General features: G+C 34.1%; 1 protein-coding gene and 1 pseudogene across 2 annotated transcripts; one reads left to right on the forward strand and one right to left on the reverse strand.

The window, feature by feature from the left end:
• Positions 1-4,825: 4,825 nt before the first annotated feature.
• LOC143534651 (gamma-tubulin complex component 4 homolog) lies at positions 4,826-9,183 on the forward strand (annotated as a pseudogene). Its single transcript, XR_013135583.1, has 15 exons — positions 4,826-5,179; positions 5,291-5,427; positions 5,515-5,605; positions 5,721-5,841; positions 5,929-6,120; positions 6,206-6,286; positions 6,377-6,460; positions 6,552-6,638; positions 6,734-6,789; positions 6,886-7,077; positions 7,214-7,439; positions 7,553-7,641; positions 7,734-7,887; positions 8,714-8,836; positions 8,912-9,183. The product of XR_013135583.1 is annotated as a gamma-tubulin complex component 4 homolog (transcript).
• Positions 9,184-11,855: 2,672 nt separating this feature from the next.
• On the reverse strand, positions 11,856-13,541 carry LOC143534652 (large ribosomal subunit protein eL22y-like). The gene is made up of 2 exons (XM_077029089.1): positions 13,265-13,541; positions 11,856-12,114 (listed from the first exon to the last, which is right to left on the reverse strand). The coding sequence occupies exons 1-2, from the start codon at positions 13,501-13,503 to the stop codon at positions 11,970-11,972; spliced, it is 384 nt and encodes a 127-aa protein (XP_076885204.1). The 5' UTR covers positions 13,504-13,541; the 3' UTR covers positions 11,856-11,969.
• Between the last annotated feature and the right edge of the window lie 600 nt (positions 13,542-14,141).

Genomic DNA, 14,141 nt, shown 5'->3' on the forward strand with positions numbered 1-14,141 from the left:
ATATGCCTTCACACAATACTCTCTCTGGTTTGGTCAACCCCTCATTCTTGTGTCTGTTATGGTCATGGATCACGGTCCTGGTTCTGCGAGAGCTCTAGGAAATTGCGCCTCCCCACAATTCCATTCGAAGCGACCACACTTCTCTCTAACATAGGTGATTCCCTGAATCATTAAAAGCATCATGGTTATTTCACTTAATCTTAATATGCTTAACCTCTCCCAAATGTTACTGGTTTTATATATCAACATTTCATTATTGTAATGTATCAATAACAATTCAGTTTGATGTATATAAACAAAAGATAATGACGTAAAAAGTATTTGAAAAGTGGGAAGATCTGTTTGTCATGTAGCTGTCTCTTGATTACATACATAACACAAGTCAAAGGTGATGCGTCAGGTAATGTTGAAATATGGAGGTTGAGGGTATGATTGGAAATTGTGCAGTGAAGCATTAACTTGTACCATCAGCAATAGGAATAGTACCATCAGAGGATTGGTACCAATAATAGTAATAATCCAATGCAGCTCTGCTTCACACGCCAAACCCCCACCCTATTTAATTTATTTTTACTCCAACACTACACTACTGACTCCAATACTCCAATCCAACATGTGTGTGACTTCATCGTTTATGTACTTTAAACAAGTTATTTTATAATCTTTTTTTAGTAAGTATAGTTTTTATATTCTTTTAAGTTTATTTTCACTATAAAAATCTCATACAAATAGTTATACAGTGGATTTTATTATAGATTCATAATTCAAATTTCCAAACATAACACTTTTATTCAATTATTTAAACCAAAATTACTCGTTCACAAAAGATAACTCGTCCACGAAGGATATAAATGCATTATCGTCACCAGTAAACCTGATAATGCTACGAATTTATTTGGGGAAAGTGGGAAACGCCCCATGACATATGGCCTTAGTTGTTTTTGGGACATGTTTATATGCTTTTCTATTGAATTTCTTAATATGAACGGTTTTTCGAATTGGTATGACAATAAACTATTTTGCTATTTTGAATAATCTTTGTTATAGTTATAACTCACGAATTTACTTGTATCTCTCATGGGTACCCACATCTAATAGGTACGAGTGTAAGGCTAAACCAACGAATTTTGTATTAAGGAAAATTACATCAGATGAAGAGTATTCAGGTAGATGTTGGAAAATGCTAGTATTTTTTTTTTCAAAAATTTATCACAAAGCAACCTTAAATCCTCCTGGTCACTCCTCTAAAGCGTTTGTACATTTTGCATTACAAGTAGTACTCTATGCTTTGATAATTGCACTTAGGGATGAGCTTTGTACCGGTGCCGCAATACCGGAACCGAAAAATAATCAAATATGTGTACGGGTACCAAAATACTCTGTACGCTACCAGTTCATTACTAGTAACGAAGACAAAAATTTGGGAAAACGCTAGGACCGTAGTACTGATCCCAAAACCTCAAAATGTTGGTACTGAATTGGTGCCGACGATACTCGATTCGGTACTATATACCATTTGCTCATCCCTAGTTGCACACCATCCCAATTCAAGACTTTTAACCTGAATATGCACAATAATATTGATTTAGAGCATCGATAGTGATAAGCAATTTGAAAACCTCACAAACCCCCACCTCATCCGTCACATTAATTCCAAACAACCAGACTCCATTCTAGACTGCCTCCATATAGCTCCTCTTATGAACCTAGCTCATTTGGAATTTTCGAACGATTTCACATAATCCATGTTGTGAATGCTCTTAGGTCCAAGAAATGCACTAACATTTTTTATGGCCAACAAATCCCAATTTATGCACTCCAAAGTCTCCAATCACTTACAACAAATAAAAAAAAACATACAAAAAGAAAAAAAATAAATATTGAACATATGCATTAAGGTTTGAAAGAGAAGAAACCTAAAAGACACCAACAACCAACCCACCCCCACAATATATGCAATCAAATACATTGGTCTCAACACGCAAAGCAATAATAAACACACGTAGCATTACGTTATCCCACCCACAAAACAAAACACACATGCCTGCCTGCGTGTATTGTGATCTCATCATCATGGTACCGTGGGGACACAATACAAACATATACTCGAGTGTTTTATCCACCTATAAATACCCAACATGTCCACCCAATGCCAACAACACACACCATTATCTCAAACACACATGATATATATATATATAGTGAGTGTACTACTACTATTCAGGTGACCGATCTTTGTTGGAGAAGTAGGGTACGTGCAAAGAATTAAACTATAATTTGTTTTCAGTTTATTGCGCGTACTCTACCTCTCCAACACGGGTTTGCTTACCTTCTTATAAGATATAACCGTAATGGGGTGACGGTAGGAGTTCATACATTGCAAACATTTTTAATTAAAGTGTGTGTACGTTTCTTTTTATTACAATATTCACGTTTTTTATATGGTTAATTCTATTCTCTTATGGGTGAAAGTGTGAAACAAGGCTTAATTGTCTGTTTTTTGTTTGTGTAATCTAATCACTTGTGTTTACGTAGTACTGCGTTTCGCTACAATTCGTGTGAATTGGTGTAGAGACTAGGTGTAACGCAAAATTTTGTTTAAAACATATTTTCATCCAAATTGTGCAGTGTAACGGACATAAATACAAAAGAATTTATAACCAAATAATTCAATAATAATCGATTGTTAAGTTTCAAATTACAATAGCCATGTCTACACATTAAGTTGAAATAATACATTTTTATCTAATTTTATATTATACAATTTGTTAATTGTGGTAAATTGTTTACAATAAGCCTCATCTAAACAATGACACATTGACACCATAAATAAATTATTTGTTAAAAAACAATATCCTTTACACATGTGTTGGGCCAAGGGTGTTGCTAATTTGTAAGAGTGGAAGGGCACTCATGGTATTATCCATGCACCGGTCAATCACGCACTTCCATCTCATTTCCACCCTTTTGTACCCATAAATCACAATATCAATGGCGACACCTACCCACAAATACCATAGAACATTTATATGTAATAATAATAATTAACACACATTTATGTTTTTCAACATTCATATATTTTTCATGGCAAAGGTTTGCCATGAATTGCAATTTGTTACCTACCCACATGGGTCGGGGTGGGTTTGCTTTGTGGGTTGGAACCCATGAAGCTTACTCTTGTATGTGCCCCTTCCCCTCTTAGTTATTATATAGATATGACATGTGAATTAAAACCTTTTTCATTGTGGTCTAACTTAACTAAGAGGTAAAACCCCATAACTCCCATAAGGCTCCACCCACACCATAATGTGAGTAAAGATATTTGTACAACACTCAAAGCAATAAAACACACAAACAATAACATTGTCCCACCAAACTAAGACCCCCATCCTACAAAACACACATTGTTAACAATGTGTCAATCATGAGTCCCGTCGATGGTTTCTTGCGGGGGTGAATGGCATAATATACGAACGAGTGACAATAACACAAACTTTGTTGGTTGTCGAGACAAGAGCCTGTCTACAAGGATGGTTTGTGAGGAAAGGATGGGAAATCACTAAAGGGGGGAGAGTGTAAGGGTTTTGTGCATGGGGGTTTCTTCGGTTGCGAATATGAAGGATAAGGGACATTAAGATTGGCCCAAAACTAAAATCCTACACGAACTCACTGTTTTAAAATGCGTAGGTGATATAATGATTTATAGAGTTATAGGGAATTAACCTTTGTGGAAGAAGGGTGCTTGCCGCAATAGAGACATGGATTGTTCTCAATTTATTACACACACTTCCTTCTACATCGGTTTGTTCATCTTCTTGTGTAGCTCGTGTTCATATGCTTTCGACAATGATTGTGGGTATAATTTATGTAATGTTGTTTGCAGTGTTTGCTGTCAGTATCACTTATCCTCGGGGTCTTTGAAATGGCTTCCTTCAACAACTTATAATCATATGATGAATAGCAAGCAACTAAATCGAAACAGTCGTTAATGTTGCAAATTTTATGGATTGATATTTATGACATGATTTAGGCCTTTGTGCTTATGGGGCTTTTATGTGCAATATACCTTTTTTTTCACACATTTTAGGTGGAACTAAACCAATTAGGCAATACAATATTTGCATCAGCGTTTATTATAATAAAAATCTATATTTACCTGTCAAACGACTGAAATCCAATACTAAGCACATTATTACAAAATTTTGTGAACGTTCTTTTATTAGAAAATTAGTATAACGTCGTTATTTATTTAACTAAGTATGCAACACAACTTTCTTGGTTAATTAAATCTAATTAATAGTTATATATGGCATCTTTTTAATCAACAATGTTGATTATATTTTTAAACATGAACATAATTACCAAAAACCTCCATGTTGTTTTATTAATCATGAACCTCAAATTATGGATACTAGTAGGAATCCAGCCCTTTGAAGAAGGAGATGATACCATTGTCAATTGATGATTGATCTCGTTTTGATGTCTTAGTTAATGAAACAAACTAGTTGAGAGCATAAAGTAGTGTTCGTATGATTGTCTAATTTGTTTTATTATTGTTATTACTTTTAATTTTCCCCAATTTCTAGGGTTTTACAATTTCAATCTTATTATTAATTAACTTTTATATTATTATGCGTGCTAATTAGTCAATTGACGTGTCAATTCCAGTAGCTAATAGACTTAACTTATAATTAGAGCTGCAAATTTTATTTATTTATATATTTATTATTATTATTATTATTGTTGTTGTTGTTATTGTTGTTGTTGCTGTTGTTATCATTATTATTATTATTATTATTATTATTATTATTATTATTATTATTATTATTATTATTATTATTATTATGCGAGCTAATTAGTCAATTATTATAATTATTGTTGTTGTTGATGATGTGTGGTGGTGGTGGTTATGAAATGTAGGGATGTGATAGAGAAGATAATTACGTTAGGGTTTTACTACCGTGAGCTTGATCGATTCGCTACGAAATCGCGGAATTTAAGCTGGATAAGGTTTGGGAATGAGGCTTCTATGAAGAATCAGAGTGTGTACAGGAGGGCCATTGCGAACGGGTTAGTGGAGGTTCTTTCGATTTATAGATCTGCTGTTTTGCATATTGAACAGAAGTTGTTATCGGATCCTCTTCCCATATTAGCGACGATTACGCAATCTCTGAACAAGGTAGAGTCTTCAAAATCAAAGTTATGTTAGCATGATTGATCGTTTGTTTCATAAAGTGTTTCATTTTCATTCCATATACTTTGAGCTCCAAATAATGGAATGTTATTGTAGTTTTTTGTTCTCTTGCCACCTCTGTATGAGCTGATTTTAGAGATTGAACGCGATGGTATTTCCGGAGGGAAACTTCTTAATCTTTTGCGTAAACGATGCCACTGTGGGGTGCCAGAGTTGCAAACATGCATACAAAGGTATTCATTTTTCTTATCACAAAGTTGTTAATGCATGGGAAGTAAATAAGATTTATCTACCAACTTCAATAATTATTAAACGCGCAGACTTCTTTGGCATGGACATGTACAATCAACTTGCTTCTTGGATGGTGTACGGAATTCTTCATGATCAATATGGAGAATTTTTCATATGCGAGTACGATTCATCTTTTGTTGTTACCTCACCTTTAATCATTATTTTTATGGATAGTACAAATGTACAATACTGTTTAGCTGTTAAATGATGATTTTTTTTAATTTAATGTTTTTAGGCAAGAAGGCAATTCGGTGCGTGACTCATCATCCCATACAAACATGGCTGAGAGGTTAGCACGCATGTCAGTGAATGATGGCTCTTTAAGTGATTGGCACTTGGGATTTCATATTACTCGGGTACTCAATAATATTAATTATTTCACAAGCTGGTTTTCTATATAATGTGTAGAAGCTTACTCTTTCTTCTAATTTTCTGTGTTTCAGGATATGTTGCCAGAGTATATTCCAATGCACATTGCAGAATCCGTTCTTTTTGCTGGAAACGCAATTAGGGTTCTTCGTAATCCAAGTTCTGCATTCCGATCTGTAGATGCAAGACATAAAAAGTTGATGGGTGATGAACTACTGCCACAATCAGAGGCTGATAAGATTGAATCAATGCTTATAAATCTGAAGGTACTTATACTGTTATAAGTATTATTACTGCTATTTCTTTAATCTTTTCTTAATTCCACCTCAATTTAATTTTCAATTTGGGTAGGAATCATCTGAGTTCCATAAAAGATCATTTGAGGGTGCTGTTGATTCAATCAGGGCTATTGCAGCAAGCCATCTTTGGCAGGTAAAAATATTTGCATATACTTTTTTTTTTAATCTTTGTAGTTCAAATTCATTTAATATTCTTGTAACCTTTTTGAATTCAAACATGCAGCTTGTGGTTGTACGTGCTGATCTAAATGGTCATTTGAAGGCTATCAAAGATTACTTTCTTCTAGCAAAAGGTGATTTCTTCCAGGTAATTAGTGAACAGTTTTTGTTTCTTGGCTTTTATAAATTTCTTTTTGCAGTTTCTGTGTAATTATGCTAATATTTTATTTGTATAATAGACTTTTCTTGAGGAAAGCCGACAGTTGATGCGTTTACCACCCAGGCAATCAACTGCAGAAGCTGATCTTATGGTTCCATTCCGCCTGGTAATTTCATTCTGTTATTCATATTTAATTGTCAATATCTAGAAAAGTTGAGCATGTTAAAAGAAATATTTGCTTACTTGTAAATTGTAATGCAGGCTGTCACAAAGACTATCAGTGACGATGATAAATATTTTTCAAGAGTGACGTTACGGTAAATAACAGCACCTTGCATTTAAAACACTTAACTTGAAATAGGCGGTTGAACTTCAAATAGCTTTCAAATACTTATACTTTAAACCACTTTCAGGATGCCTGCAATGGGGACTAACATTAAATCTTCCAAAGTAGATGTATCAAAGCCGAAATATGCTGACGGTGATTCAAGTTTATCATCTGATACTTCATTAGAGATGTCCCTTGATGGTTGGGATGGCATTGCCCTAGAATATTCTGTTGATTGGCCCTTACAGTTATTCTTTACACAAGATGTCCTCTCCAGGTATGATTAGGTTCACAAATTATTTCAAAGTGTAATCTTTTGATGACAGAAATTTTCAACCTTTTAAGGATTATATTTTCTGAGATGGAGTATGAATGTCTTTGAGAAATAATAACAGAGTAATGCTTATGGACAGGTACTGTCGGATATTTCAGTATTTACTTTGGCTAAAGCGAACACAAATGGAATTAGAGAAATCATGGGAATCTGTAATGCAACAAGACCACTCGAATTTTTCCAAACGTCACATTGAACGTGTAAATGGTTCAACATCTCAGCAGAGACGCCAATGCTTTAGACCTATGTGGCGGGTTAGAGAGCATATGGCATTCTTGATTAGAAATCTTCAGTTCTATATCCAGGTAGGTTTTATATAAACTCTCATGGAAAATAAAATAGCAATTTACTAAACTTAAGTTACAGAAAGATGAATGTTAGTAAAAATGTATATCTTTCCTGTCATATGTGTTTCTAGGTGGATGTGATTGAATCTCAATGGAATGTGTTACAAACTCATATAGAAGAGTCACGCGATTTCGCTGAGTTGGTGGAATTCCATCAAGAGTGAGTGGTTATTACTTTTTTTGTTTCATCTTGTAAATTGTTGTCGAATATGATTGGTAAAATTGGTATTTTTATGTGAAACTTTTGTACAGATACTTGTCAGCTTTAATATCACAATCGTTTCTGGATATTGGTTCAGTATCAAGGATATTAGATGGAATCATGAAGCTTTGCCTGCAGTTCTGTTGGAAGATGGAGAACCAGGAAACCAATGCAAGCACCAATGAACTTGAACGTATAACTCAGGTAATTTAAATAATAACAGAGGTGCCAGTTTTAACCTATTTAGTTATAAATTGGTCATAACTATGCTATACTTTTACCTCTATGGGTTAATTGGGTAAAATCATTAGAGTTAACTTAAAGCAAACATGCCAAAAATGGGTTGAAAGTAATTTTAAAGTGTATTTCTAATGTATACACAACTTTCGAATTAGTCGTATGAGGAAGTTAGTATTGAAATAATATTTTGTTTTGCAATGATGTCTAAATAGCCAAATAGGTAAGGATCATTATTTACAGAATTAAAAAATTTGGAACATAAAGTTTTCGGGTGATCAAACTTGGCTTAATTATACAAAAAGATTTACTTGCACAAACCTCTTACCAGCCCACCTTACTGACATGCGGTGTCACTGGTTGACGGGTATTATGGGCGGGTTAAATCATTGAACATGGCTCATAATTTATGTGTCAAAGATATCAACCCTGGCCCGAATACAATAAAACTCATGTAACCTGAACATGAACCGTTTAACCTAATAATATAAACGAGTGAACCAGTTGACATGTTGAGCGTGTTTTAATCAAACTGTAAACATGCTAAACAATTTGAAGGGTTGAATATAAATAAGTTAAACAGGCCAAATGAATCGGCGTGCCAACCGTTTCGATTAAAAGGGTTGGATATGACAATGCAAAACATGTATATATGTCGTGTTAGATAACTTGATTATCAAAATATCTTTTACTTATGCTTTGGTTGTGGTTCACTATTGATCTGTTGAAATTTAGTCTCCCTTTCAAAACGTGGTATTGAGGTATGTTGGCGGTTTTCTAATTACTTCTTCAGGAATTCAACAAGAAGTCCAATTCCTTGTACACAATATTGCGTAGTAGCAGGCTTGCGGGTAGTCAGCGGGCCCCATTCCTCAGACGTTTCCTTTTGCGTCTAAACTTCAATTCCTACTTTGAGGTAATTATTCATGATCATGTACTTTAGTTACATATCCAGATTTAGGTTTTTGACTTTTGTATCTGATGTTAACAGCAAACAGCACAAGGAGTTATGAATGTCATGAGGCCAACTCCAGCAATCCCACCACTACAACGATAGCACCGTCAGATCTTTGTAACGTTTCATGCCGGAAAACTGGCTCAGGCTGATTTTTCAGAATTTAGTCATCAGATACATTGCTTTTGTGGTGAGTATTGTATTAAGTTATTTGTAAGTTTGTAACATGATGTTTTTTAATCGTACAAAATAGGGTGAATGTTATTCATATAATGTAACAACAATGGATAATTGTCATCTATGGTGGTTGCAAAATTACAGTAATATAAAATCTGTGTTTGAATGTGTTAAGAGCTCCTTAAATCCATCTTCATCTCCTTATTCCACGCTCTGAAAGTCTCCAAATCTTCATCTGTCCAGATATAAATTATAATGTAAAGAACTTACATGTTAGTATTTGGATATTATTTTGAATGGTGTGTGCTAGATGCACCAAAGAACTGTAATAAAAACAGCAAAAATGGCAATTTTTTCCCATTTACTTGTGGGTTGATTTGGGCTATGCACTATGCTTATGTCAGTCGGGTAAAATCAGAAGCTTTAACCAATCAAACGAGCTGAAAGTTGCCCAAAGTCTTAACTTCAATGCAAACAACTTTCTAAAATCGCTTCGTATACTTGCCGGACACCAGTCAACAATAAAAGGACGTGTAGGTCAACTGGGTCAACCTGTTGACCCGAGTTAAAGAGTCGCGTATTTCAATCAAAACATGTCTCGACCCATTACCCGATCTGTCTAACCCGCCCATCATGTCACCTCTAGTAAAAACGTATAGTAGATTATATACTAACCTTGATCCACACTTGAGTTTCAGTCAACAACACTGGTATTTCACCCGAGAACAAGCATCCCTACATGGCTAAACTACTAAACATAAACAAAATCTTTTTAAAGCCAGCCAAATTTTGTTGCATATCAGAGGATTTCATAGCGCCAACGTCTAACAATTCCTTTGTTTACAGAATCGAATTCAAGAATGTAATGAGAATTTCAATGGAAGTTGCGAACCATGGAGCTTTTGAGATGCTTCCTTAAAAACTGCTTATTTGTGATACATCATAGATTACAGTTGCAAAAACCATTTGAGATAGTAAGCCATAGTATCAATTCCATCTGTAAATAAAATGACCCGCAGACACGCCAGAAAGCTTCATGATTCTAAGTTATGTAGCAAATTTGAAAGGATAGGAATTTGAAAATACTCGTTTAGGTTCGTCAGTGGCCTTAGTTGCACTAAGCAACTGATCATCGATAAATCTAGTGCCAATGCAGTAATGGTGCAACTTCTGATCCAAATTTTCGTCTTGCTCAAGGTTAGGAGGTGCAAACAAAAATTTCTGCATATTTAAAAGACAAGAAAGATAAAACAAATACTCCTATGATATAACCGAATCACTATAAAGTAATGAATGATAAAACTGATCTAAGATTCTCGAGTTCAATATATGGCAACCACAACATTTATGTTGGTAAAAGAAAAGATAGAAATAATGATTAATGAATGAAGTCTAAGAGTTTTGTAAAAGATAAATAAAATTTAGAGATAAAGATCGACTAAATTAAATGGGGTGTTTGAAATTTGCTTTTGTACTCAAAAGTACACAAATTTTGGGTTTCTCATATAACTATTAAAAGCCTTACAACCTCTGAAATGAGTCAATGACTACATGAGCTTTTGCAAAGCATAGGACTTCACTGTCATTCAAGAATAGTCCGTGCACATTTTTGCGAATGGACCTTGACCCCTGAAACCAACAATGTAGTTGCTCTTGCGGTTGCAAACTTCTCACATACAAGTTGACGCATTGCAGTTGCTCTTGGGTTTTCTTTGTATAGTTTATGACATAGTGGAATCTAATAAACAAACACTCAAAATTAAACTAAACAAATTGTAGAAAAAAAGTATGAGTTAACATTTTCTTTTTCAGAAACAAAAGAGAGACAATTAGAAAGCTTTTAGCAGCCACAATGATAATTGTTTAAAAGACAGATGTCAACGACCAAAATCGATATCGAGAAGAGCCTATCTCAGCCACAACACCAACTGGAAACATCTTCCTCCGCTTCTGCTACAGTAAGCGCCACCGTTTCAACCGATAAAATAGCAGTTCTGGATTATATGTGCCAGAGATGGCTGTAAAATTACGCCCATGGAACAGTTTCGATATATAACGATCTTATAGTCTCAACACATTAAAACAAATTCATGTTCTGGTTCACCAAAATCGCAGGGGAAGTTTTATTGGCAATGATAATGTGGAAAAAAGGACAAGTGTAATTTTGTCATTCGAGTTTTCTCACATTTCAATATTTCATTCATAAATATAAGTATATAACAACCAAACATGTTACTAATTTCAACCCCAATCAGGATTTCAATGCCTTAGAACAATTTTTTTTTTTTGAACAGCAAATGTATCAACTACTTTTATTTTACACCAATAAAACATACTAAACTACACCTTAGAATATTTTACAAAGCAAACAAGCCATAATAATGTTTTATACATATATTTAAACATTTTATTTGTTTCAACTAGAATGTCTATAAGTAGTTTGATTGGGTTATTTAAACTCAATTTCAAATAACTAAAAAAGTGATATCACATTATTGTACCGATTACAAGCCGTTATAGCTAATAACTTCAACAAAGTTGATAACTAAGCTTAGCCATAACAGCTTGTTACCGTTACACCGTTGCAATATCACTTCTCTAATTTATCCAAACATAGAGCTTAATCTACCCAATCAAACTACTCATAAACGCTTTCCAATTCGAAACAATTAATATGTTTAAAATGCAAGTATATAATCAAGAGACAAGACATGATTAGTAAACTTTAGCAGTTTAAATATAATAATGCGAAAACAAATAAAAAAAAGACATTGAATAGATGACAATCCAAAAAATATAAAATCAAAATCAACTTCAAATCCCTGCTACAATACAGTTCTGCATAATCCATGAACAAAATTCTGATATGACATAATCAAAACTCAAAACCAAACACAAATCAAAATCAACTGTAGATTTAATCTTCTTCTTCGCCCTCATTCTCAGCAATGTTGAAGTAACGTAGCTCATACACATTGTGATCCTTGTTAGAAGAAATCACACGAAGCCAATCCCTCACATTGTGTTTCTTCAAGTATTTCTTCGTTAAGTACTTCAAATACCTAGAAATCAATTAATGTCAGGTTCACAATAATCACAACTAGTCACATTGCAATTAATCTCTCATCAGTAAGCTATAAGGATGCAAACAAACAAAGTCACTAACAAGCCACTCGAGATTAGCTCGTGAAAAAACTCGATCAAGCAACTTAAACAAGCCCGAGCCCATGCTTCACCTAGCAAGCTCGATCCGGTTTGAAAACCTAAACAAATCCAAGCCTGATCCAGAGTTTCACGTATCGAGCTTGAGCCGGCTCGAAAACCTAAAGATATCTTGTCATTTATATAATTTTTAAACATACATATAATAATTATTAACTAGTATACAATGTTATGAAAAAATAACTAAATAATATTATAATGTTACGAATAGATAACTAAATAATATTATATTATGTAATATAAAATATTATATTTGAAAAAAAACCTGAATAAAAATATGTAAACATATAGTATAATATATAATATTAATTAATAACTAATAAATGAGCCGGTCTCAAGCTTAAAAAACTACTCACGAGCCGAGCTCGAGCCGAAGAAATAGAGATCATAACGATCCAATCTAGAACCGAATGTAAGATAAACGAGCCAAGCTTGAGCCTAAACATGCCTTGTCATTTATATAAGTTCAAAAACATATATATATATATATATATATATAATTATTAATTAACTAGTATATACAATGTTATGAAAAAATAACTAAACAATATTAAATTATGTTATATGAAATATAATATTTGAAAAAAAAAGTCTATATAAAATTATTATAAATATAAAAAATTTAATAAAAAATAATAAATGAGCCACACTCAAGCTTGTAAAACTACACACGAGCCAAGCTCGAGCTTATAAAATTAAAAACCCGAACGAGCCAAGCTCGAGCTCCAGGTAAGATAAACGAGCCAAGCTCAAGCCTAGTCAATTCAATTCAACTAATCAGTAAAAGCAAGTCGAATTGAAAAAATCAACTAATTTAATAAAGAATATATATAATTCTGTATATGTGTGTATATATATATATATACTTAACACTGTTTAATCTAAATAAGTATGATAAAAAAACATGATAATCTATTATCCAAATCAATAACACAAGCCAACATTCAAAACCCTAGGTTAAAACAATTTGGGGAAAATGTAAAATAATACCTTTTGGAGAAATTGGTATCAGCAGTAACAGAGATCTTATTCTTCTCACGTGAAATGGTAACAGAGTCACCGAGATTACCGGCTTTGCCGCCAACTTTAATCCGCTCTTGAAGAAACTTCTCGAGCGATGCGATTTCCATGATCTTGTCTTCGACAGGCTTCCCGCAGTCGATGACGAACGTTGATGTCTTCTTCTTTCCGCCCTTGGCTCCGGCTGCAGCTGCTGTTACGCGAGTCATCTTGTTCCTGAGGTAAAATTAATTAATTAATTAATTAGAATGGTGGTTAATTGATGGTTGAATTAATATACAAATGGAGGATGGTTCGTACCTCAGCTGCGGGTGCAAGTAGAATGCGGTGAGCAGGTGGAAGAAGGTGAAGGTGAAGGTGAAGGTGAAGGTGATTTTTAGGGTTTTTTTAAAGTAGGTTATAATGTGAGTCTGGTTTGAAAATGGGCTTTTAGATGTTATGGACTGGGCCAAGAGACTGGTTATGGGTTTCGAAGAATGGGCAAATCAGGTTTTTCATGAACTGGTTTCAGGTAGAGGTACACAAATCGGGTTTTTTGAATAGCCGGGTTCGGGTATAACCGGGTATTAGTAAGGAAATGAAAGAAGGAAAATTCCATCCCACATTGGTGGAGGAAAGAAAAGGAGAGGCGCCCAGCGGCCATGAAGGCTATGGCGGCCTCAGACCTGCAACAATCCGAATTTTGTTGTTTTGTGTCTTGTCTTATCCATTTTTCATGCAAACTCTTATAAATTACACTCATATTTGACCACCAACATTACCCTATATAAACACCATCATATCCCTTCATTTTCCCCTGCTACATCCCCAAATTCTCTCTCAAACTTCAAAGATCTTAAGGTCATTT

This window comes from Bidens hawaiensis, unplaced genomic scaffold (assembly GCF_021521415.1).
Source record: "Bidens hawaiensis isolate Kalapana, Puna unplaced genomic scaffold, B.hawaiensis_p1.1 tig00010256_1, whole genome shotgun sequence".
Classification (NCBI taxonomy): Eukaryota; Viridiplantae; Streptophyta; class Magnoliopsida; order Asterales; family Asteraceae; genus Bidens; species Bidens hawaiensis.

Excerpts from the sequence above, each read along its gene's own strand:
- LOC143534652 (XM_077029089.1), bottom strand. The coding sequence starts at position 13,503 with ATGACTCGCGTAACAGCAGCTGCAGCCGGAGCCAAGGGCGGAAAGAAG. Across the intron at positions 12,115-13,264 it reads GATACCAATTTCTCCAAAAG|GTATTTGAAGTACTTAACGA; the intron begins GTATTATTTTAC and ends ATTGATTTCTAG.